Source organism: Mytilus trossulus, chromosome 7, assembly GCF_036588685.1.
Source record: "Mytilus trossulus isolate FHL-02 chromosome 7, PNRI_Mtr1.1.1.hap1, whole genome shotgun sequence".
Taxonomy (NCBI): Eukaryota; Metazoa; Mollusca; class Bivalvia; order Mytilida; family Mytilidae; genus Mytilus; species Mytilus trossulus.
This window is the reverse complement of record NC_086379.1, coordinates 43,685,745-43,713,557: the sequence shown is the minus strand read 5'-3', so window position 1 is coordinate 43,713,557 and position 27,813 is coordinate 43,685,745. Positions and strand designations below refer to the sequence as shown.

The 27,813-nt window shown below is 31.7% G+C and overlaps 1 protein-coding gene across 1 annotated transcript; it reads right to left on the bottom strand.

Annotated features, from left to right (window-relative positions):
* On the bottom strand, nt 1–27,495 carry LOC134725120 (ionotropic receptor 25a-like). Its single transcript, XM_063588673.1, has 13 exons — nt 27,079–27,495; nt 16,746–16,898; nt 14,921–15,178; nt 10,646–10,827; nt 9,894–10,031; nt 8,751–8,834; nt 7,761–7,868; nt 6,665–6,757; nt 5,934–6,125; nt 3,801–4,119; nt 2,418–2,973; nt 853–1,093; nt 1–333 (listed from the first exon to the last, which is right to left on the bottom strand). The coding sequence occupies exons 1-13, from the start codon at nt 27,167–27,169 to the stop codon at nt 217–219; spliced, it is 2,532 nt and encodes an 843-aa protein (XP_063444743.1). The 5' UTR covers nt 27,170–27,495; the 3' UTR covers nt 1–216.
* Nucleotides 27,496–27,813: the final 318 nt, after the last annotated feature.

The window sequence follows — 27,813 nt, the reverse complement described above, 5'->3', positions numbered from 1 at the left end:
TTGACAACATTTTCTAGGATTTATTACAAAGACAAAGTCTACAAAATCATTTTAAAATCAAATACATTAGAAAAGTGGTGAACATAGATAGTATGAGGTTTTTATGAGAAAGTTATCTCATAACACAAAATTAACAAAATCATTGTAGAAAATTCAACTAATTAAGATTCGTGGTGAACATAGATTGTGTATAACAAGAAAGTTATCCAATAACGGTCAGATATAACCGTATTTGTTCAAATCTATAACCGACAGGTTATCTTCGTCAGTTTTACGTGGAATTCCTAGCTCATCTTTGTCCTCAAATGCATGGTTATCTTTCATTTCCATTTTCTGCAACGAAAACATGATATTTAGTTGCAGAATCCACAAACATTATAAAGCTAAAGCTGTTAACCTCTTTTATTTCCTTTCCTTTCTACATATTTTTAACACTTTTACTAGTATTGTACAAAATTACATATAATATATAACATCTAACACATTGGGCATGTAACGAATCATGGAGACATTTTTTTTATAATTTGGCTTCTTAAACTTCTATGATATTATTCATTTCGAAATTGAGCTATGCACTATAATTATATTCATTCGTTAATGTTATCTTGCATATGTATGCATTCTGAAATTATTCTCTGAATATGGATGCAAAAAAAAATCTTATTCATAACTGTATAACAAAAGTGTATATAGGAAGAGAGATAACTGTCATTCTCATACTAATATGTGATATCTTATGATTTTTCTCATTTATTGATTATATTCTTTCTATGTATTTGACTCAACCCACATTTTCCAAACACCCGTTAGTTTATCGCTGCTCTTTTGGCTTATAATTTACACTTCACTTACATTTTCGTTTTCCTTAACCTTGTTGATTTGCTTGGCACTTTTGTATCTCGTCCAAGAAAGCTCTATGAATAGTATAAGAAAGCTAATCCCACATCCAATTGCCATGACGATAAATATACCACCAACAGCCTCCATAGATAATCCTTGGTTCCCCTCAGTTGACGGACAGGTAATCGTGCTATTCTTCCACCACTTATCCTTTAGCTCGGTTATAATTGTTTCCGATTGCATTTGTAATATTCTGAAAAGAATACATATAATAACTTTTCTTTATTTCGGTCAAAATATTTCGCAATTAAAAAAGATAGTTATTTGACGAATGCAAATTGCAGATAAATAATTTAAACATATTAAGATGTGGTACGATTGGTAATGAGACAACAAAAGACCAATAAACGAGGAAGAAAAACAATTCTAACTATGCCTAAGCTGGAACACTTTGGATTCGTTGATTTTTCAGGGTACCAATATTGTTCATGGATTGCAGGTAACTTGCCTTTTTCGTGGATATGTGAGACCATGGTTTTGCAAAAGTCAGCATATTTTATAGCAATTGTGTAATTCGTTGAAAATTTAAATTTGTTGTTATACTGTTTCCATTATGATTTGTATCCAACTAGATAATAATGAATTTTCAATAGATGCAAAAGAACTCAATGCTTCCTGTTTTCCGTATATGTAAGAAACTATTTTCCATATAAAGACCCACTGCATTTTAAATCTCTATAATTATTCCATATGTGAACGCCATATTAAACATATGAAAACGATTGAAAAATGTTTTCGGAATACTTATAATTATCTCGGGTTTTGTTATTTGACGTATTCTTATAATACATTCAATAGATTGCAGAAAGATAATTGCTAATGAGTGATTTACTTATTTGAGTACACGTTCATGCATGCCTGTTCTTTGTAAATATGTAGCTGTACGGGTTTTTTTTTAGTTGGTTTTTAGTTCTTTAGGTCTGTCAATTCTAAGCATCTATATCCCTTTAGAGCAACAGTGTTATTAAAAATGCATCTAATTTTCAGTAGCATTCTATAGCTACCATGAAACAACATCATGGCCAAATATTATCTTTTAACACTTGCTAATATAATATATAAACACTGGACACTTTTAATTTGCAAAACACTCATTTGCAAATCCGCCGCCGCCTCAAATAAGAGCTACAGTATCATGTATATAGCCAAAATGTGCGGAATTACATGGGATTCAATAATTTCATTGGTTTTGTACTGTTACTATTATATTTATTTTGCTATTTGATTTATAAAAACATGGGATTTTCAATATCCCATGGGACAGGGCAAAATCCCATGGGATTTACCATTATCCCATGGGATTTTGGTTAAATCCCATGGGATTTTTTTTGGTCCCATGGGATTATTGTAGTCCCATGGGATATTTCTTGTCCCATGGGACAAAAAAAATCCCATGGGACTATAATTATCCCATGGGATTTTAAATATTATAATTATATATATTATAATATCGTTGAAGCGTCCAGTACTGAATACTGTATCCCTACTGTTTGATATACAAAAACTGATAAACTTACGTTTTCGATATTGAATCCAGAAGCGGGGAATTTTGCTGTAACACTAGCGCATACGGTTTGGAACTAAAAGGACTTCCGACCGTAAGCAGTCCACACTGTCTATTCATTTGGTACTTTATCATTGGTGTTTCGTGAATGTATGCAAAATTATCGGATATAAGCCTTTGAATGCCATCGTCCGTGGTTTGAACGAGACCAGTGGCTTGAATGGCGTTCCATATCTTTGTATACTTTTCTCCAAGAGGATATTCCCATACAGCAAAATTGCCAACATTATCAGATTCATAGCTCATTTCTTTCCATAAATCGTAAAAATTCTTTTCGATATTAGCCATTCTACTGAAGTATGTTTCACCAACCGTTCCTTTTAAAACAGAATATGATATCGAGGTCTGTGTAGATAAATCCTCCAATGATTCGATCGAGTAACTCAAACGTGATGACGTCATAAAAGCGGCTAAATTGGCTGTATATGTTCCCATCATTATTTGACAGAAGAACCAAAATCCAGCTACTAGAATTCGACTGGAAAATGTAATAGGACTGCGATCAGCACCTGTAAAAAAGGAAATGTATTACTTATATTATTTCAACCGATCGGGCGGAGCTTATGGTTTAATTTGCATAAGGACAGTCTATTTGAAGATGTGTGAGATAAGGATGATTGCCGTTATTATTATTATTAAATTCTAATCACCGATCAGGGTCATCAAACAAATATACAAAAGAACTGAATGTGTGATATGGGAGATTAACTGCACACTTCATTGATGAATTTATCCCGAAACTCTATAGATGGACTGGTCTTAAATAAGCGAACTTCATAAAATCCATCCAGTCAAATGAAATAAATCTAGTAATATCAATGTGTTGTTTAAAGTGCAGAAGTTATCAAAATTGGATTAGTATGATGCTCATAATATTATCTTGTAATGCATAATGAAAGCTGTTTACTTCACTACTGGATCTGAAGGTTTGATCAGAACACCTAAATTGGTTAATCTTTCCTTCTTTTTTGATTTCGTCATTTAATCATAGAATAATAAACATAGTTTAACTTGATTTTTCAAAGCGCGAAATATATGCAGTTGATGCGTGCGGTAAATTCTTCTCTTTTAATATGAAACAGGGGAATAAGTCATCCGTATAATGTATTTCAGTAATTCCAGTTTCAGTGCTTATTCCCGAGGACAAAGTCCTTACCAATAGTTCATAATAACGTCAGAGGGAGTCAAACAAATGGAAAGATGCTTATAATAAAAAAAAACAAGGACAAAACTGCGATCCACAGGGACTGCCAAAGGAGGAATGTAGTGACATTTTAATGAGCAAACTTTTAGAACGAGTGTTATTTAATTCCCAAAACGCTTGTATATAATTTACCTGCTAACGTAATTGATCCAATAACAAACCATACGCATTCTTTAAAGCTAAACGGATTGTGTTGTGGTTTAGCAGCAAACGTTTTCAACTGAAGTCTATGAAAAAAGTACAGTATCACAGCCGTGCTGATTTGGATACTAAACCATGTAACCCATACTATCCCTGTGAAAGCTGATGCAAAGGCAAACATGTCATTGTACACTGTTGGGTCGCGCATGAGTAATTGCAGTCCAGCAAAATCATAATAAGGAGCTGTGAAATCTATGACTGTTTCTCTTTCAGCTGTTACAGATATAGGTCCAATTCCAATATCTGCAGCCTGTAATAGAAAATATCCATTGAAACACATGTAGCAGGTTTAAATAATTCAATATTAAGTACCAACATTCATCCTGACCTGAAACAATAGTTTGACATCACAACATAGAAAGTCACGCTATCAAATATCAATTGATTTTACAAATATGAATGAAGATGTAACTTATACTAATAATTTAATACGCTGATCCCTGGTCGGTTTGTTGTCTCTTTGACAAATTTCCCATTTCCATTCTCAATTATATCGTTAACTTGACTTTAACTTTAACGATATTTTTGTACATGTCGTAGTTTTTGTTTTAATTCGGAGATTGCTAAGAACGTTGCATTTCACTATCAACTGCCTAAACCATTTCATAAGGCATCATGAGAAGATTTGTTTTTAACATACAATTTTGTTGACCATATATAACCGGTATATGGTATTAACGAACAGCTATCTTATGTATATTGATATTTTGTCTTTTCTACCATCAAAGAGCAATTAATCAGACTTGTCGTAAGCTTCGTATATAGTCATAAGCAGTCATTTTATCTAGTACCCAAAAAGGTGTTTGAGTTGCTATATAAGTTACTGAATTGCTATTGGAAAGGAGCACCCAACGTGTCGAATATCGAGTTGATGATTTACTCGTAAATAAGTGACAAACAAAATCGAATAAAAAAAAAACACAAAAAAGTACAAATAGAAAAGCAACGATATACATAACACCATGCGATTAAACAACACGGACTCCATCACAAACCGGCTATGTTCTCGTGTCCCATGAAAGGATAAGCAATTATTTTGCTACATTAGACAGAGTACAACGCAAGTATAACAGATATTATAGCATATTAATCTATTGCAATAAAAAATCATAATATCTAATAAAATTTATAGATTTAGCTAACAAAGTCCTTATATTTGTATAAAGTAACATTCATTTATAGTGGAAAATTGTTTAATATTGAATTAGCTACAATTAAAAAAGTGCTTGCTAGTCACTCTCTGTATAATTCTGGCTCATTTCCCGATCAATCTATCTTCAAGGGAAGATAATTAACACGATTTTCATTCATAGTCTTTTTCATAAATGATAAACAGTTCTTTATATTGGTATGTAATAATCTTAAACTTTTCAAATTTATGAAATTCTATTCGTACATCAATGGTTTTGATACACCAATAACAAAAACTGAAATATATTGCATTGATTCATATTGTAATTATTAAAAATTATATCAGAAACCTAAACTTAATTATAAAAAAATGAACCTGTTAAGGGGAGACAATACTCGCATAACTTTTTCTAATTGGCACATAATACCACGGAATGTCACTCTTGCATACAAATGGCACATCAATATAATTAATTAACTGTGCAATCGTGCTCCACCTTCAATGATGATTCTAAATTATAAATATAACAAAAAGTTGTTAATCTATAGATAGTGAAGACTAATGACAGCTAACCCACTGTAAAAATATTTTTTTGCAATTTTTTAAAACTCCCTAAGAAAAATGCTCGAGCCACTTGACTTTCATAGCTCAAAATTAACGTTTTTACACAATATTTGAATAAAGATTATTCGCTTCTCAAAGTGTAAGACGCAATAAAAATTGTATGCTTGCACAATCTTAACGAAATACGGATTTAATTAAGTCCTGAACATTTCGACATTTCTTCGTATATTTTTATCGAAATCCGGTTTTAAACAAATCACAAGTACGTGTTAAGATCCGACTAAATACCTTTTTCCCGATATGGCCAGGTAAATTTGCTACCGGAGATAAGCATAATATGCTTATGTATCTTAAATCATTTTACTTACCCCTCGTGCCACTTCACCAATGATACCAGACCAAGTTCCATCGGAACGTAGAACACCATATTCTCCATCCGGGACATAGTGAAAAGAGTACTCAAAACTAAGTCGTCTGGCTATCTCATCTAGTATATCGATCGTATATCCTTCATATCTTACACCGTCATCTGTTTCTATTTTAGTTATAAAAGGTGGTTCCTGAAAATATAGTGACAATTTGAATCACAGATTAACAGGAACATATTGTTGGTATGATACATTGGATGAGACAACAAATTTAGTTAGTTTAATCGCAACCAATGAATAATACAGAATCTGTTTTTCACAATCAAAAAAACAAACTTTGCAAGCTTTTCACATTTTCGTATTTTAGAAATTACAAAACAAACACACCCAGATAACGTGTTTTAAATTTACTGTAATTTTGCTCTTAGAAAGTCGTGAAAATCTCATCAGTTACGAGGGGGATAGTTGGGGTCCTGATCCCAAATTCCCGGTCTCAAAAACACGAAATCCCGAAATCCCGGGCTTAAAAATACGAAATCCCGAGGTCCCGAAATTTGAAAAAAAGAATTCTCGGATGACGAAAGGGTCAATCCCGAAACCCCGTGCTTAAAAACGCCCAATCCCGGAATCCCGATAAAGGTCCTATCCCCCCTCAGTTACGAAGTAAGTGTGCACAATTTTAAATACCTCCCCCTTTTTTTAGTCTTAAACCATGAAGTAAATGTACTTACATGTATCAAAACAACAGTTAACCTATTATCTGAAATGTTGGAAAAGGCAACCTCCGTGGTGTATAATCCATTTGATCTTGTCCAATGCCCGATCTGTAATTATATAACAAAAATTTGATCAAGCATATGCGTGATGAAATTGATCCTTAAACTACTATCTCAAAATAAAACACATTTGACATTTAGTCAAAGGTAAAACTTAAAAGGTAGCATCTGTTTTATCATTTTACCGATAAATAAAGGCAACAGTAGTATACCGCTGCTCGAAACTCATAAATTTTTTGAGAAAAAAACAAATCCGGGTAACACATTAAAACTGAGGGAAACGCTTCAAATATAAGAGCAGAACAACTACTCAACATTAAAATGTAACACGCACAGAAACGAACTAGTATGTAACAATGTACATTTTCCTGACTTGGTACAGGCATTTCAAGAAAAAAATAATGAATTGAACCTGGTTTTGTAGCATGCCAAACCTCGCGCTTTTATGGCAATGTTAATTATAACATTAAAATGACAACATATCATATATCCCTTGAGATAGAAGAGGATCTGAATTAAACGCCAATGAAACAACAATACAACTAAACATAAAAAAAACAGTTAAACAACTAGCTATATAGCAGTGGTCATAAAGTTTTATATATTATAGATTTATTGATAAATCTCAGACCCTTTTTTGACAATATGAAAATGTGAGTATGCTTTTCAATAACACAAACAGATATTTAAAGACGTAGACGTTATCATGTTTGTCAAAACGGCATACGACGATAAACAAAATACACCTCGCATAGCAGTCCCCGAAATAATAAATATAATCAAAACGAGAAAACTTATTAACTGATTTATGTACAATACAATAAACGAATAACTTTGTTTATGCATATTTTTTTTATTTTTTATGTATATTATTTTTTAACTTCTCTGTAACCTTTGTCCTTGCATGGTTTTATGAGGATAACCTATCTATCTACAATAATAAATGATATACATCAACAAACTACAACTACTGAATTACTGGCTGATACAAACAGTGACAATGTAAGACATTAATCTGACGCCCAACCTTACGCTCAACAATAATACTTACCAATGATTCAGTCATAGAACTTCCATTGTTGTTATATTTTATGATATTCAGTTGGGAAGAGGTATTGCTGGCGTTTATTGTTGTTGTTAAGTAGTCATTCAGGTTTTGCTAAAAAGAAAGCAAAGAAATCTGCAGTCACTATTATCTGATTTAAGCAAAAGAATAGGTCTAGTAACCCTTTATTGCCCAAAAATATAGCAGTTTTACGAAATTGTTAAAACGTAAACTTTTAGTAATTCATTGGAAAGTAGAATGCTACTGCTATATAAATGTGGGCTGTTTTTTACATATATCGCGTACTAGCATCGTGAAGTCATGCTAAATCACTGAAATCTTCACAATTTTAGCATTTAAGTTAAATTTTAAACGTTTTTTGTCTTAAATAAAAGTAGCCGCATTCGTATTCATTCATAATTTGAAATGTAAGTTGCACCGTATTTGATAACAATATATAACATATATGAAGGATGAGAATAAACACGCATGCGGCCACTTTCATTTTTGAAAAAAAACACCTGAAAGGTGACATTTTTGGCATATTTTTTTTTTTAGATTTTTCATATATAATCTTAAATCAGAGCATTTTAATGACTAAATCAGTTATAATCTTTCACATAATTGAATCAAATGAAATAGACACTTATGTGTTTAAAAAGTGTTCAAAATCTATCGTCAGATGAACCTGAAATTTGATGCCAAAATGGGCCCTAACCGAACCTACTACAATGTATTTTATTAAGATCCGAACTATTATAATAGTTCATGTCAAATGATTCATACAATAGAAATATTTCATCACAAACATTTGAAAAAAAATAAACTTTAAAGATACTCAAAGCCACTACCAGCTTCGGCAAAATAACATGTATGCTTATCAGAATTTAAATGATTTATTATTGACTACAAATAAAAATCCCATGTATGTCAGGTGTAGCCTCAAACTCTCTGATAAGACTTTTTAACGAGAAATAACGAGAAAACTATACTTACAGTTACATATAACGTGTTGCTGACGTAAGTGTTAATTGCTTTCCATAACTGTGAAAGATATACATCGTAATTATGCTCATTCACCTGCAAGAAAAAATGTTTCTTAAACATAATTTTTATGTCGGAACCGCTTTTAAATTTGGAAAAGGTTTAGCATAGAATTGACGTGTTTTATCCAATTAGTGTGTCGTTTGATTCAACATTTATTTTAGTACATGAGTTATTGCTTTTCATTTCATAAAAATACGCTTTTACAGCCTCTAAAAAGCACTCAATTTTATGATATAACATACCAGTAAGAGGTAACCGTAGCTACATGTAGCATGTAGAAAAAAAAACCTCAATATACACGAAATCGTATACTAGTAATATTCAGTACTCCCACTTGAAAGCCCATGACAGATCTACCGATAGTAATACTACATGTACTAATATATTCTAAGATAATGTTTTACAAGAAAAATCATTTCGCCTGCAAAATGATTGCTATTTTATAATTTATTGCGTACTGAAAGTAAAGTGGCAAATATTCCAGGCATTTGGAAAATGAGAATAAAGTTATACATAAGAAGATTATGGAAAGTGTTGAAGGCCGTACGGTGACGTATAGTTGTTAATTTCTGTGTCATTTTTTAATCTTGTGGAAGTTGTCTCATTCATTGGCAATCATATCACATATTCTCTTTAACATATACATAGGTAATAGGAAGGAAATCTAGAATGTCACTTGAAAGAGAACAGTGCTTGAAGGATAATGATAGAAATTTTGCCTTGCGATATGACACATTCAGACCTTCTTTTTTTCAATAATGGCAGACAGCGACAAACGACATCCACAGTATAACCTACTTATTAATTGATTACTGTAAACCAACTTATTTTCGCGGATACCTTATTTCGCGTTTTACAAATTCTAGTCCATTTCGCGGCTTTTAAAATTCGCGATTTTCTTATTGACTTGATGTAGATTAATAAGGATTTACTTTTTCTCGAAAATTTATATTCGCGTTATTTTTCTTCTTGCGAAAGTCGCGAAAATAAATCGTTCGCGAAAATAAGTTGGTATTAAAATTGGTAGTTTCGTTTTGTTCGTCCAAAATTTCCACTGAAATCTACCACCGGACGTTGAACAAATATACTTACATTATTATTACCCGTATAATTGGCATCGTACTGGACAATACACACGAAGGAAAACATTGTAATATTCCCAGGACATACAAATGAATCAAATGGAACCGCAATCCATTGGTCTTCCTTTCGATTGGCTGTATTGTTTGCCTAGAAACAATTATATATTTATAATAATTTATATTAATTAGTACCTCAAAATAATAACATGTTAAGGGAGTTTGCTTTGCAGTTTCAAAATAATTAACATCAAAACACTAGTTTATATAACTAGGGATTTAATAATGGAATCAAAAGAGCAAAAATATATATATATAGGTAAATGTGCTTGTTTTCCAGATATTAACCATGGAAATTTTGGCGGGAAAATATTCTCTCTTTATCATTGACAAGTGTTAGTTCTCAAAAACTATTAAAAAATAATTAAGATTTCATAAGGCTTTTACAGATGGCTTATTATTATACAGGTAACAGATTTAGAAAAATAAAAATGGGAGTCAATGGGCAAATTGTTTTGTGGCATTCAAATGGATAAAACCAGAGGATTCCGAAAACTTCCGAAAAAATCTCAAAATATGCGAACTTCCTTAAGCTGAATTATAGCATCAATATTAGGTCAATGTCAGAAAAATGTCAACAAGAGTGCATTTGACGTATTATGTATTTTGGTCAGCGAATTGACCTCAATTTTCATTTTTTGTCTATTTTCAAAATGACAAATATAAAATAGCGTTTCAGAAATTCATTAAAATTTATTGACTTACTGTTACTAATATATCTGCAATTTCTGTATACGTTCCAATGGCTATAAATCTATTAGTTGCCCCATCAGTCAAACTCGTGTACAGAGAATGTTCTAGGTTTGAGGTGTTCATGTTGTACATGTTATACAGACGAACTGAGTATAAGGTATCGTTGTCACTGACAAAGACGGATGTATCAATTTCTGAGAAAAAAAATAGTCTGGCATATAGCCTATCTGCTTAAACATCAACATTAGCAGCACAACATGAAGTTATCAATTATAAAGTTTGCTTCGTGTGTTTATACAAATATAGAGTTGTGGTAATATTGCCAATGAAACAACTCTACGTAAGAGCACCAATGATGTATTAGGCTAGCAATTATATGACACCGTACGTCCTACAACAATGAGCAATACTAAACGCAAAGCAAGCTAGAAAAGACCCCAGAATGACAATTCGAATAAGAAAACTAACGATCTTGTTTATTTAAAGGCACATGTAGGAACAAATAATCGAAAAACAAATATTGTATACAGCAACAAACGGCGGCAAATAATTTACTGACTACTGGCCTAGTGGTCAGTCTTCAGTGTCGATACACAAGTAGAAATCAGCTTTAGGACATCAGTATAAGTCTCCGAATCATTTAATCTTATAAACTGATATTATTGGTCAACACTGAAAGTAACACATTTTTATATGATATGAATCCGAAGCTTTTTTTAAGAATGCCGTGCATCTGAAACACTCATGCATGTACGGCCACAACAAATGAAATTCAAGAATGAATAAGTTATAGATATTTCATATCTTTTGGACAGTTTTGTGGTGTTTCGTAAATTATACCATAGCTTTAGTTGAAACTCCCGGCATTAACCTCACGAGACGAAGTCGAGTGAGGTTGCCAAGGGGTTTCAACAAAAGCTATGGTATAATTTACGAAACACCACAAAACTGTCCAAAAAATATGAAATATCTGTTTTAACCTATTGCATTCTTCGCTGTTAAAAATTGTGTATTTCACATATTTTTGATTGTTTACATCGAAATTACTTTAATAAGAATCTGTAAAATAACCCTTTTCGGACCTTTCACTTAAGGATCCGCCTACTTTTTAAAACTAGCACGGGCTTCAGAAACGGCGGGTATTCAGTTTGAAAAGATTTTTCGACAGCGGTGGATGCATCTTTACATTGGTGAAGAAAAACACTGTTAAAGATGTTCTGGATAAGGACACAAGAACTTTTTAGTACAGATTTCTGATATTTTGGAAGATTGCTGCAATCCCAAACTGACATACAATTGAATTGCAAAGGGTAGGTTTTTTAATTTTATTATTTGTTTTCAAAATGCTCGAAATGTTTTAATTTTTTTATATTAACTAATTATGTTAAGGAAATTAATTTCACAAGAATCTGTCTGAGAATTTGTATGAATTATTCCACTTTTAACTTTAAACTAAAAGTCCATGAGGTAGGGTAGGAGTAGGAGGGGTCCTGATTCCGCAATCCCGGGTTTAAAAACACGAAATCACGTAATGCCGGGTTTTAAAACACGAAAATCGAAGAAAAAAAATAAATTCCCGGAACCCGAAAGAGTCAATTTCGAAATCCCGAGCTTAAAACACCCGATCCCGGAGTCCCATCCTCTCTTGCCAATAGCGTACATTAATTAAATAGGATTTCAAAATGTTCTCGATAAAATTCATTGACATGCGACGATATAATTAAAAAAAAAAATCGCTCATTTAGAGCTGGGAAGTATATCGAACATATATAAATTCCCGTTTAGAGTAAGGGAGCTACCATTTGATTTTTATGGGGGGGGGGGGGGGGGGGGGCTAGGATGAAAAGTTTTGTCCTGCTTATTTTTAGTTGTAATCTCTGTCCTGCCTTTTTATTTTTTACTCTATTCGGTCCTGCCTTTTTTTTTTAACTAGTTTATCCTGACTTTTTTACACAAATGGTCATCCTGCCTTTTTTTTTTACCAAGTTGCTCATCCTGCCTTTTTTTTTACCCAAAACTCCTGTCCTGCCTATTCTTTTCAAATTTCATCCTAGTCCCCCCCCCCCACCTAAAAATCAAATGGTTGCTCCCTAACTTGACAAACGCTATCTAATTTTAACGGCCAACATAGAGTAGCCTCATTTAAAGTCTACATGTCAGCAGTGTTTGATAAAAGAAATCAATCTGCAATTTTTCAGATAATAAAAGAGGTAAATGTATTATTTTTTCGATTTTCAGTTGTAGTTCAACGAGCCAAGGTTGTATGCAAATTTTTAGCAAAATCTGCGACATAGCCCTTTTACTGTTCCTTGACCTTAAAGTGGGGGAGGGGGTAAAGCAAGCAAACTTTTGAAAGTACTAATTAAAAGATTATTTGTTCATAATATTTAAAGTTCTTCAAAAGGAGCGTGCTGTGCTCCCTGTCGCCTCCATCTGCAAAAAACTTGCCTTGCCAAACAAACGGTTAGATGTGATTCATGTAAATGTAGCTGTACTATGGAACCTATAGAAAGTTTGCCATTTAATAACCGAAAATCAACATATTTTTAAACCTTTTTTGTTTGTTCTGGGAGCGAATCTTGATTCATTTAAAATATAGGACAACAGATTTGGTGTATGTGGGTTCGATTCCCTCCCTAAGCAATCATTTATTTCAGCTGGTGCAAAGCGGGCAGTTTAGCTTAGTGGCCCCACACTAACTTTGTTGTTTCTATCAAAAAATTCAGGCGGCCGCGACATTTTTTTTCTTTTGAATTCCTTATACACCAAACCATGGTATAATTGTGAAAATTATACCATGGATAGCTATGGTATAATTTTCGGTTATTGGGATTTATACTCGGGTTGCACTTCCATAGGTTACATTTTACAGCTATAGGTTAACTAACCAAATAAACTCATCATAACTACCTGGATTAAAATAGTGTACGCCAGAAGCGCGTTTTGTGTACCAAATAAAGAAATAAGAGAAAAAATCAATTTCGCGAGGTGGTTAATTTACATTTCGCCATGTTTATTATTAATATGTAAGGCGCTTTTATCATTTTCAAAACTTAAAATTTTATCAAATCTAGTATTAAAATGTTATTCATATTCAATTTCAAATATCTACCACTAATATTTATAAATAACTCATCTAAGACGCAGGAATAAAAAGTTTTAAATGACAAATAAGTTACTAACTAAAGTTGAATAGTATTGAGAACCGACAATTCCGGTTTTGCCAAATATCGTTAGATAATAAATTCCTATGGTAGAATATGCACGTGAATAGCTACAATCATATGTACATGAAATAGAGAATGGAAATGGGGAATGTGCCAAAGAGACAACAACCCGACCATAGAGCAGACAACAGCAGAAGGTCACCAACAGGTCTTCAATGAAACGAGAAATTCCCGTACCCAGAGGCGTCCTTCAGCAGGCCCCTAAACAGTTACATACTAGTACAGTGATAATGAACGCCATACTAAACTCAAAATTGTACACAAGAAACTAAAAGTTAAAATAATAAAAAACTAACAAAAGACAGGCGTAAAAAAAAGCGGCGGGTTTAACATGTTTGTGAGATCTCAACCCTCACCCTATACCTCTAGCCAATGTAGAAAATACATGTTAATGATACTATGAAATTCTTAAAAGGAGTAGGTCCAGTAAGACCCCTTTTTGGCCCCAAAATATAGCAGTTTAACAAAGTTGTAAACTTTTAGTTATTTATTTGGCAGAAGAATGCTTCTGCTACATAAATATTGGCTGTTTTTGACAATACAATGCACATGTTAATGACCATTAAGTCATGCTAAATTACTGAAATCTTCACAATTCCAGCATTTTAGTTAAATTTTAGACGGTTTCCGTGTAAAAACGAAAGTGGCCGCATTCGTGTACATCCAAAATATTGAAATGGAAGTTGTATTTGATGATAAAACATAACATATATAAAGATTGAGGAATAACACGGATGCGGCCACTTTCGTTTTTGACAAAAACCATCTGAAAAGTGACCTTTTTTCGCATATTTGGTAGATTTTTCATATTTGGGCTTGAATCAGATCGTTTTAAATGACTCAATAAGTTAAAATCTTTCACATAAATTAATTGAATCATATGAAATAGACACTTAAATGTTTAAAAAGTGGTCAAAATCTTCCGTCAGATGAAACTGAAATTTGAGACAAAAATCGGTCCTTACCGGACCTACTCCTTTAACTAATCATGAATAAACAAAGTCGATAATTTTTCCCTCATTCTTATCTTATTTGACGGGTTTTTTTTTTGTAAACTCACCAAATTTTGTATTTGTCAGTAGAATAACTTCTAGATACCCACTGTCGCTCATTTGAAATAACGACAAAGACATCTCAAGATATTCACGGAAACTGGGCTGTAAATAATATGTTGGGGTGCAGTCCTCTTGTATGTTGGACGATATAGTAACGAAGGATGTATTCGTCCATTGAGCCACATGACACATGGCCCCAGTAGTATCCTTCTCAGCATCGATTAGAACGACTCCATTTGTATTGTTAACCTTGTAAGCCAAATCTAAAACATTTGAGGTACAATTTCAATAAATCTAAATTCGTTGTGGGGGTCTCTGTGTAGGGTGGTCAAAGAAGTGTGTCTAATGTATCACTAGTCTGTTAAAGGGAAATTAGCTACGAGATATAAAATAAAATGTGACTTTTTCGTTAATCATTTAGTGAAATGGAGAAATAATCATTCGCTTTTATCATTTCAATTCATGTATTTGGTTTTGATGTTATATTTGTTATTTTTATATGATTTTGTCTAATGCTTAGTCCGCTTCTGTGTGTGTTACATTTTAATGTTGTGTCGTTGTTCTCCTCTTATATATAAGGCGTTTCCCTCAGTTTTAGTTTGTTACCCGATCTTGTTTTTTGTCCTTGGATTTATGAGTTTTGAACAGATGTATACTATTGTTGCCTTTATTTATCTACCGGTATGGTTCAATTTTGTCAAAATAAGCTTATAAACATTCCTGATATATTATTTATTTGCAAGTGAATAATTTGACCTCAGTGAATCCGTATTCACATGACCTTCAATCAAGTTAATTCCTTAGCTAAAGATGGGTTATGCATAACATATGCGTGTTCATTTTATGTATTAAAAGGAAAAGAAGATTGTATGCACATTGAACGTCCATGTAACCCAAGGTTAGACTATTTGGTTGACGAATTCAATCAACAAAAACTCATTATTATACAGGAAAATCGACAATTAACATATTTTAAACCTATACAAAGATCATAAATCTAATTGCATGTGTTCACTAGCTATAGATATTTATGTATATATAAGATTACATGACCGGGGGTCACCTCGATGATTTATTAGATAGAATTAAGACTAAAATACACGCAAAAATCCTGATACATATTATCCATTGCATACATCGTAAACATGTATTTTATATTATTTTATAGTTGGATAAACATTTTAATATACTATAAATCAAATGTGAGAATTTGAGTCAAATCGGTAAATATGAAGGATTCAGATTTGTCTCATTGACACTCATACCACATCTTCCTATGTCTATAAAGCTGGCAGCTAATGCCACATTAATACAAAGGTTGTGAGGAAGAATCCAGCTCGTGCCGGGTGCGTTCGACTTAAATCATAATGAACTAGGATATCCAGTGTCTCCACAAGAGATATACGCAAGAATAGTTATCAAAAGTAAGAAAACGTACGCGGATTAATAGATTGTTGCAAAATGTTCAGTGTCAAATATTACACAACTAGACCTATTCAACAATTAACAGTACTGTACTGCATTCTTAAAGTTGTAGATTACATCAATCGTCCATGTTTCTGTTGGTAGTTTGTCCCTTCGTTAAGACCGGTTAATAAATTGCTATTCACTTAACTTAAAATTCAAATATTAATAATTTAGTCTAATTTATATGACTATTCTCTTGAGGTTCAAATGAAAAATCGACATATATGTAGTGCACAAAAGGCAATTTACATAATAATAATAATATAAATGTCTTCATATTTTGTATGTTAAATGTAAATTAATGGACTTCAAGAAATTCGTACACATGACTTTTTGCGCAGCTTGGTCTATATTTAAACATACCATCAGTGAGATATGTGTCGTCCAGGACCAGCGTCGGCGTTTCATTGTAAAAATTTAGTGTTATACTGACTGGAGATGATGGGTCGGTTTGGTTGAAAAACGAATCGGTTAAATCTGAAAACTTCTGTAGGTTTTCTTCGTCAACGAACACTCCTACAAAAATAAATTTATTAAGCTTAGAAGACTCCAGTGATATGTTAACACAACATACCATGTTTGTTTACAAAGTTCAATATCATGATAGTTTAATGTCTAACCTATTTGTTTATCCCTGCATGCTCCTACTTCATGATCATATTTTAAACCATTTCCGTCGCTAGAAAATGTATATGGCAAATTGTAATTAAATTCTATGATGGTTTTTAAAAACTATTACGGTTTATCGGTAAATTATGTCATTAACTGAGACAAAGTATCTTGTAAACTAATATCATAAATATGGCTACATATATGCAGATTACTTTGAGTATGGAACCTTTCCTGGTTCGTCCCGTTGTTTTATTAGTCTGTAATTGAAATCAGCATGACGTCACAACAATGCGCTTTCTTCAGTGTTATTGCTATATATTCGAATTCGTTTAAAATATTAAATATTGTATTTTTACAAATGTCCAATGCTACAATGTAGCTACAATGTTTGTCTTAATATTCTGATTTTGGGGAAATATTTAAGTTGAAATCAAAATGCTCAGATAAAATGGTTGTCAAGGTAACTACATCTTGATTACTGAGAAGTAGCAGGTATGATGAGTTTAATCGACAAGGTTTTCCATGTACTAAATTTATCTAGATGTGCAAACTGGTTTTTTTTCTGTTGCTAGAATTTATTTGCTAGTGTAAAACTCATTCAAACCGGAAACCCCACGGTCTAATATATACATGTATATAAAAAAAAAACGAGAAACGCTTATGAACCACATCAACATTATACCATTAGGGTGTTTGGGAGTAGAGTGACGTTCATTTTCAATGAACTGGTTCACATTTATATTTAGGAGCTACATGTAGCTGAAGCCCTACTCCGGGTGTTGAATATTCACACTTTGTTGAAGACTTTCTGTTGGCCTTGGGCTGTTTCCTGCTCCTTTGTCGGTTTGTTGTCTTTTTAACAGATTTTCAATTGCTATTTAAACACAAAGGCATTAAAATCATGGTTACATGCATTTAAAGCTCTAGAATGAAAAGAGATATAGAATATTGCCAAATGTCTCAAATTGAAAACTCTGAAACGCTGATTTACCGTTGATAATTTGAAAATCAAATGAACATGTTAGTAATGGAATCAATCTTATGGTTCTTAGTAAGACGTACCATTTTTTTGTGCGTTCTTTTTCCTTATATTACAATGCACAACATCTTTACATGTAAGAATATTCAGAGAAAAACATTTCTAAAAACAAAAGAGACACAAAATGAAGGAGGATATTGCAACCTTAAATGTCTGTGATCTTTCAACTTTCTATCAGGCTGGTAATGAAGTATCAATCATCTTTGCAATACTTTGATGTATAGAATTAACAGTTATGTAAATAAACGCCATTACGACCTTGAACTCCGGATGATACTCTAATGAATAATTGTTATGGATATTTCTGTGTGTATTATTTGATGTTGCATGTGCATACCCATTAGTCTCTTTATTTCGTTTGACTGCATTGTTCAATCATTCAAATAATGCATAATGGCAATTTGTAAATCCCTAAATCATGGACTTATGAGATAAGTGAAATAATCCACATCTTTTAGAGATTACAAAGAGGAGATTTTCTGTTATTTTCTCTTTGATCAATGACGAGTTATCTTATCTGTACTAATTACATGGAATTCTAACTAAGTTAAGAAATCAAAACTTCAAAAGCACGCGATATAGGGAAGTAAAGATTAAATAAAAAGGGCTTTTGTTGTATACTTTCCAAGCTAATTCTATAGATTTCAAAAAGGGCAATTGGTATGTTTCTTTGTTATCTCTTTAGTGTTCTAGTATTAGTAACTTTCTATCGAGACTTTGGTTCGTTAGAATATTTTTTAACATTATTAGATTAGAAAATATTCCGTTGGGAAGATGCATTTTGAATATGTTGATAGCAAAGAATTGGGAATAAAAAATTAAAACATTTCAAAAAACGCACGTGAAGCAAAAATATATAGTTACATACATATGTGTATGTTGAATTGCATGCATTTGAAGTAAAATTTATAAAGACAAAAACCCATACATAAAAATTTTAGATGGGACGCTGTCTCCAAATATTGTCAACACAAAAGGCGAAAACCAGGTGTTTTAATATGGATAAATTAATTCTCAATTAAATAGCCCCGATCAAAAATTTAAATCTAAAGAGCAAACGACATGGCTGTAAAAGAATCTAAAAGTTTGATGGCATTTTTTCGAGGAACATCTGAGAAATTTTCTGTTCAACAATTTGAAAAAGCATACCAGAAAAGACTAAGCCTGCCATCCTGCAGGCGTGAGAAAGCCTTAAAAATCACACAGACCACAAATTAAAATACCAGGTGTAGAACTTCCTATCTTAATTAGAAGAAAATGTTCCAGTTCGGTTAAATTCTCTCAAGCCGTTTTCAAAGTGTTGCGGATTTACAAAATGTGACGCGAACTACGAAGACCCAAGACAATGATCAATATATGTCGCTTCGTCGTCAGTCGATATAAACTATGTCGTACGAAACAAAACATGAGAAAAACATACTACAGCATTATGTTTAGTTGAATTCAATTTAATAATCAATTCCCTTTGTCATATCTGCTTATTGAAAATATCAGTATTGACACTGGAAATATGTAAAACATAGCTACTGGTCAAGTTGATTAATACACGAAGTGAGTAGGTTGACATGATATTGATGCCGTCGGCAGAACTGAAACTTTAGTTACAATGTACTACTGAGACAGAAAATATTTGAATTACGACATTGCATAATTCCCTATAGTGACACAAAACAACGTTTCTGAAACTCACAAATACACGTATGAATAAAATTGATCGTAAGTATATATATCTCCAGAATTGTTTATATCTTACGTATGCATGCAAGTTAAACGATGACACGGGGTTCAAATAGATACGTATATATTCGGTACAAGCCAACATGTGAGGTAAAAATCCTCAGAAGAGAGTCGTCCTATTGGGTACATTTTATATTCAAATCTTGAAAATATGATCTCTTCCTAGATATGTAAGTTGCCACTGGACTTCTATTGGAATATGGTGTAGTATACAAAATTGAGATGATAAGAAATGCATTTTTATGATTGTTTATAAATTTGCTAGAATTTTACCTACAATATATTTTAAGTATAGCATTCTAGAACTAATTAAAATGATGAGGTAGTATTACAAGTTAGACATTTATCCCTTATAGACGATGTTTGCAACTATTGGTAAATGAGTGTAAGGTCTTTAAGGTGTTTCATGTATACATATATGTTAGTTTAGTTTAAACATATTTATTTATAGTGGATTGGGAAACAAGTTTTGCAACTTATGTAAATCCCTTTCCACTTTGCGGGTGCGAGTGCAGCCTTGTAGCGGCATCAGCCTACTCTTTTTCGAAATCTACAAGGGTTTCTTTAACGTGCAAGAGATATGACTCTCTCTTAACACGGGTCAGCCATTTATCGTCCCCTTCCGACGGACTATCATCGTTTCCTCAAGACCATACTCGCGAATGGTGTCAAGGGAGAGCCGAAAATTGAGTTCCTGAAATTTTCATCCCAAACGGGAATCGAACCAGGAACCTTTGTGTTAGTAGTCCGATGCACTAACCACTACACCACGGGTTACATATATGTTACCAAAAACGTTCGAAAAATGCTCCGTTTCGTTTATCGTTCAAGACAGCTTTTACATTAATGTTCCTCGTACAAAAGTAACATACAATGATGTTGAAGTATCTGATGTTCAGTAGTTTTTCGTTTGTTGATGTGGTTCATAAGTGTTTCTATTTTCTCGTTTTCTATACATGTAGATTAATAGACCGTTGGTTTTCCTATTTGAATGTTTTTACACATGTCATGTTTAGGGCCCTAATATAGATAGCTGTTCGGTGTGAGTCAAGGATCCGTGTTGAAGACCGTACTATGATCTATTTGTGACTTGGATGAGAGAGATGTCTTCTTGACACTCATACCACAATTTCTTATATTTTTTATTCTAAATTATTAACTGCTTTTCATATTACGAGTCAGCACGTAGTTATTAACCCCGAATATTATAAATCTTACGAGATAATTATTCTCCTAAATATTTCTGTACAAGGTATCCAAATGATTCCAAATTAATTAGCATTTTGGGAGATAAAAGGCTAACTGACAGTTATTCAGATTGACGCTTTCACCATCATGCGAATCTGGTGTTTCCTGAGTAGAAATTTTCTATTTTATATAAATATTTAATTTGATGGGTTTATAAATTGAATTTGTAGATTGTATTGCACATAATAACTCATATTAATTATTTTATTTCTAAGTATCCTAATATTTGTGTCTGGAACACTCATGCTTAAGATATTGTAATGTATTTGTTTATATTTATCGGCGATAGTTTGTACACCACTTTGGATGGTACTTCATTAACATGGAAAACAAACCATACTGGCGTGTTTGATTCTTTATATGATATGAAGAAAAAATGTACGTCATAATTATATTTTTTTTTATCTAATGATGAATCATCAAATAAGTTTTTTCTCCCAAAATAAAAAAAGTTACTCATCTACAGTTACTTTACAGTATCAACCTATGATAACAGTTTTATATAAATAAAAAAAATCAGACAAGAACTGTTATCTCTATCCTCACAATGCAATTTTCCATTTATTTAATACTTTCATAGATCATAATTCTTTTTCTAAATAGTTAATCGTCACTGATTTTGTAAGTTATCGGAGTCATTGCTGATACATGTTCATGTATATACCTATTAATGGTAGCATGCGCTAAATACTATTTTTTTTAAATCTGGTAAGAATTGTTCTGGGGAACACTAACAGATCGGGAAAACAGACTTGCGGACGCTAATTATTTCTATGTCCCACCCAAAACGCACCACGCAAAGGACAAAAAGATATACTAGTAATGTGTTTCAAACCTAGATAAACACGAAGAGAAAATAAATCAATGAAAATGTAGATTAACGTTAGCTACATTTGCGTGTACGGGGCGCCGAATGGGACTCTTGTAGTTTTGTACAAAATTCAATTCTGTCATAACAAAATAATTTTTGTCTTACAAAACTATGTGCTACAGACTTGTTTCGTGAGAACTTCAATTTTGTGATGACAAAATTCATTTGTGTAGACAAAATTCATTTTTGTCATGACAAAATTCATTTTTGTAGACAAAATTCATATTTGTCATGACAAAAGTCAATTTTGTCTTAAAGGTATGCAAATATAAACATATCTGCATACAAAATTGACTTTTGTTACCTGATATGGAAATTAAATCACAAAAGTCAATTGTGTACGGTAAGATTCAATTTTGTGAGACAAAATTGACTTTTGTGAAACAAAATTAACTTTTGTGAGACAAAATTGTGAGACAAAATTGACTTTTGTGAGACAAAATTCAATTTTATCATTTTTGTTGAGACAAAATTCAATTTTGTCATTTTTGTTGAGACAAAATTCAATTTTGTCATTTTTGTTGAGACAAAAGTCAATTTTGTTAATTTTGTTGAGACAAAAGTCAATTTTGTAAATTTTGTTGAGACAAAAGTCAATTTTGTAAATTTTGTTGAGACAAAAGTCAATTTTGTAAATTTTGTTGAGACAAAAGTCAATTTTGTTAATTTTGTTGAGACAAAAGTCAATTTTGTCAATTTTGTTGAGACAAAAGTCAATTTTGTCAATTTTGTTGAGACAAAAGTCAATTTTGTGACGACAAAATTCATTTTTGTGATGACAAAATTCAATTTTGTAACAACAAAATTGACTTTTATGAGACAAAATTGACTTTCGTGAGACAAAATTGACTTTCGTGAGACAAAAATCAATTTTGTTGAGACAAAATTCAATTTTGTTAATTTTGTTGAGACAAAATTGAATTTTGTTAATTTTGTTGAGACAAAATTCAATTTTGTCAATTTTGTTGAGACAAAATTCAATTTTGTTAATTTTGTTAAGACAAAATTCAATTTTGTTAATTTTGTTGAGATAAAATTCAATTTTGTCAATTTTGTTGAGACAAAATTCAATTTTGTCAATTTTGTTGAGACAAAAGTCAATTTTGTCAATTTTGTCTCACAAAAGTCAATTTTGTGTAACAAAAGTCAATTTTGTGTAACAAAAGTCAATTTTGTGTAACAAAAGTCAATTTTGTGTAACAAAAGTCAATTTTGTGTAACAAAAGTCAATTTTGTGTAACAAAAGTAATTTTTGTGTAACAAAAGTAATTTTTGTGTAACAAAAGTCAATTTTGTGTAACAAAAGTCGATTTTGTATGCAAATTAGTTCACAGAAACCAAACTAAACTAATTTAAATACAAAATTGACTTTTGTCGCTCAATTTTCAAATTAGGTAACAAAAGTCAAGTCTGTGTAACAAAAAAGAATTTTGTCATGACAAAAGTGACTTTTGTCCGCTGATAGATAATTTTGTATGACAAAATTTCAAATTTGTAGTATGATACGAATTTTGTTAAACTGAACTCATTTTTGTTGAACAAAAGTCACTTTTGTCCGTACAAAATTGAATTTTGAGTACAAAACCACAAGAGTCCAATTCGGCGCCCCGTAGCGTGTGGGGTTGCAACGATGTTCCTGAAGCATACGTTAATACAAATTTCATTGCAGGAAGACCAAATGTTATAACTCTTTCATCAAATCCTTATTGACCTAAAATAGTCAAAATTCCTTTCTTAATTCATTTCACTTTAGGTCACAACAAAGGTGAAAACAGTTCAATTTTAAAAATATTTTTGTTTTCGGATATTTTATACTAGTAATCTAGTTTACTAATACTAGTACCCTGATTGTAAGCGTTTTGCAGAAATCATTATTGATTTCGAATGTAAAGGGTCATGGTCAATATAGACATGAATACACTAAAATTACAGAAATTGTTGGTTTCAATATTAATGCATTATATACATCGTATATTTAAAAGGACTCATTAGTGACGTTGGAATCAAGAAAGTTAAAAGTAGAATAAAGTATACGAAGCTGAAAACCCTTGAGGACCCAAAATTCCGATTCCAATATTTTCAAATACAGAGAAAAGTTATGACACTCTTATATCCATTTGCATGCATCTATTTCAGATTGCATGACGTCCAAATGTTTGTCTTTTATTGGGCTAAAAAATCATGCGTCTGTTCATCTTACAAATATACGTACTCTTCTTTTTTTTTGTGGTAGAAGTTGGTACCTTTCTTTAGAAAATGTCTGTATCGAGTAAGGAATTGGACAGTTGTTTCACAGTTACTATATAGTATATAGTTTTTTCCACTGAATTGAATTCAAGCGCGATTGTTGTTATGATACATGTAGTTAACACGTTATAGTAAAATCCTTAAATTTCCAGTAGTATCTAAACTATATCACAGACCACGAAAACAGAAAAATACCATATCAAATTGTACACAGTGTCAAATTTGGATATATTTTCATATTTTTTATCTTTGTTATTGCCTTTGAACAGTGTTGGTCTATTTCACATTGCCTGAACTGAATGTCTATCAAAATACCTTGGAGTCTAAATGGATAACAATTTTCTTAGTATTGTACTTAATTTTGAGCAAAAGAGTGTGACTAACATTTTTGTTGTACGCAGTATTCTTTAGATTAAATGGGTACCTTCAAATATCTGGATTGGGTTTATAAATTATAATTTCGGTTTGAACCCAAACAGAGGGGTTCATATTGGTGAATATATTATTAAAAAGTGTGTTTCAAGTAAGCTTTCTTATGCCCTTTTCGATAAACATAACATGTATACAGTTCCGTGAAATTTTCCCTTAGTACCGATGTAATTGAATAAGATTTTAGAAACAAAAATAAGACTGAAGACAATCGAACTTATACCTTATTCTTAAGTTTCTTCTTAACATTGATGCTATGCATGTTTAAAATAATCGGGTTTCCGATTCATAAAATAAAAGTGTCTGGTCCATAGGGAAATATCATATCTGTTCACGTAAATTTATCACAGTTGTATTAACCAGATTCCTAAATTACTTTTTTATATTCTTACACTTACGTTAACCACATTATTATTTACCTCATAACCTATTTAGCTATTTTAATATCTTCCTATTAAAAAATCTGATGATATTGTTGGTTATTAATTGAGTTGTTTTGACATTTTTTAATAACTTGTGATAGTAATATATGTGATACATTTGTTAACTGAAATTGATATCGTCTGCACGGAATTTGTCAATAAATCAAGTAATATAATTGTTCTGTTAATGATAAGCATGTAAAATTACGTATTACATCTTTTAAACAACAAAAATAAATATTTGTTAGTATTTATACCATTAGATGGTGAGATGAGAGGAAAACCATTTTTTTAACAAAAACTCAAAGCATATTACAAATAAACTCATCAAAGATACCAAGATTGAAATTTGTTATTTACGCCAGACGCGCGTTTCATCTTCAAAAGCTTCAACAGTGACCCTAGAATTAAAAAAAATGTTAAAAATTAAATGAAGTACGACGTTGAAGAGCATTAAGGACCAAATATACCTAAAAGTTTCGCAAAATACAGCTAAGGTAATCTATTCCTGAGGTAAAAAAAACCTTAGTTTTTCAAGAATTCAAGGTTTTATTAACAGTTGATTTATAATTATAAACATATCAATGATAACCCAAGTCAACACAGAAATTATGACTTCTGGGCTGGTGATATTCTCGAGGATTTCAAACTCCACCAGCAGTGGCATCGACCCAGTGGTTGTTAATAATCTCATCAAAGATACCAGTATTGGAATTTGTTATTTTCGCCAGAAATGCGTTTCGTCTTCAAAAGACTCACCTTTACGCTCGAATCAAAAATGTTAAAAAAAACCAAATAAAGCACAAAGTTGAAGAGCATTTAGGACCAAAAATTCATAGGAGTTAGGAATATACAGTTAAAGTAATCTTTCAAAAATTCAAGGTTTTATTAACAGTTGTTTTATAATTATGAACATATCAATGATAACTAAGTCAACACACAGAAATGATGACTACTGGGCTGTTTATACCCTCGAGGAATCCAAACTCCAGCAGCAGTTGCATCGACCCAGTGGTTGTAAATAAACTCATCATAGATTGAAAATTACAAACTCATAAGTCGAAAAAAAATGACAATATCTTATCAAAACAACATAAAACGACGAAAAGACAGAACATATAAACATAGTTTACAAATATTCAAGTAATTTATATAAAAATCGAAACGAATGCCTTTTGAATTTTACAATATTTTATGAATAATAATTATGATAAATAGCTTCATTAGAGTCGGTATTGTTTACAAAACAATGACATAATCTAAAGTATATTGATATTTAGATATTTAAAAACAATATTTGTATCATGTAATTTGGAATTCGAATAAACCTTAGTATTCCACAAATAAGTAGCAGTCAATTTTAGAAAACATAACAATATGAAGGTATTTATTGTTACTTGTGTAGTCTTATAATCCAAAACTTCACAATTATTCTCGTATATCTTTAAAAGAATAAAGAACAACCATTCTGTGTATCAGTAATACAGAATTGATCGGTAAAACAAAACTCAACAACTGTCATTCCCATATATAAACAATACACAAAAATATCAAGTAATATATACAAGTACATATATTGTCTTCATTATTGTGGTCGTGGGAACTAATGTCAAATGCGAAGACTATTTTGATCTGAGAGTCACTGGTGAGTTTTCTGTAACTTGCTTTGATAACTAATTAAATGAGTAGATGCAATAGTACCTTACAAATTAAAGAACTTTTTTGTTCTTTTTACCAACAAATAAATCTGGTAGCCGTTTAGTTTCAAATATGAAAACAAAATCTGTACACAAGTAAGTACTTTCTAAGAATAAATGTTTTCAATGAATTCTACTCTTGGCTTTAAAAGCAAACTGTATCAATTTTTGTACTTGTTTTTGAAATATATAAAACCTGTCAATCTGGTCATCTATAAAATATTGTTTGAATTCGCTGAGCACTACAAAAATTGCGCGTTTTTGGTTTGAAGATAAATAAAATATTGTCGCAGACAAACGATTAGCTAATATTTTCTTCCGTCAACTGTTGAAGTAAATCATTTTAAAACAGTACTGTAAGTGATTTAATTAAAGTTAAGATGAATTTACTCACCAAAATGTGCAGTGTACTGTGCATGGCAGAGATATAAGAAGCAGGTGTATATACAAAGTAAATATTCTTTTGTCTTCAACATTGATGCCATCTATCCATAGTCCGCTTTTTGTACATGGAGACTATTAAGTCCAAAAACTAGTGGTTCTAAGCAGATTTTCAAGACCAGAATAGAATTCATTTGTTGATATTATGAATCACATTACATGGAGATCCTACTCCTACAGTCAAATCTTCGAAAGCCGGAAAGATCCGGTAAGTTTTTAATATCCCTAATCCAATTCCGAACGCTGAAATAGCACATCTACCATTAAGTATATTCAATAATTTTACCTGGTTATTTGGAATCAATAAATTACAGGTATGCTCACTTCCTTTGTTATGTCCGCTAATTAATTGCTGAAATAATAATGAAATATCGGAAATATTGTCCGCAAACACAAGTGGTGCCGGTGATCGTATTTGCTTTTATTTAAATTAAATATACCAATAAACCTTTCATATATTCAAGACATTTCATTGTATTTTTTCCGTAAATGTTAAATAATTTAAAACAGTAACCCATTTGCTTATTTTAAAGAAGTGAATAATCTAAATTCTTAATTTTGATGAACCTACTTCTTAATGATTCATGAAACTTCAAACACTAAGATAATAGTAACCAAATTTTAGAAAAAGTTGTCATGTAGATCTTAATGTATAGTTTTCTCACAGTTGTTTTGAACACAGACAAAT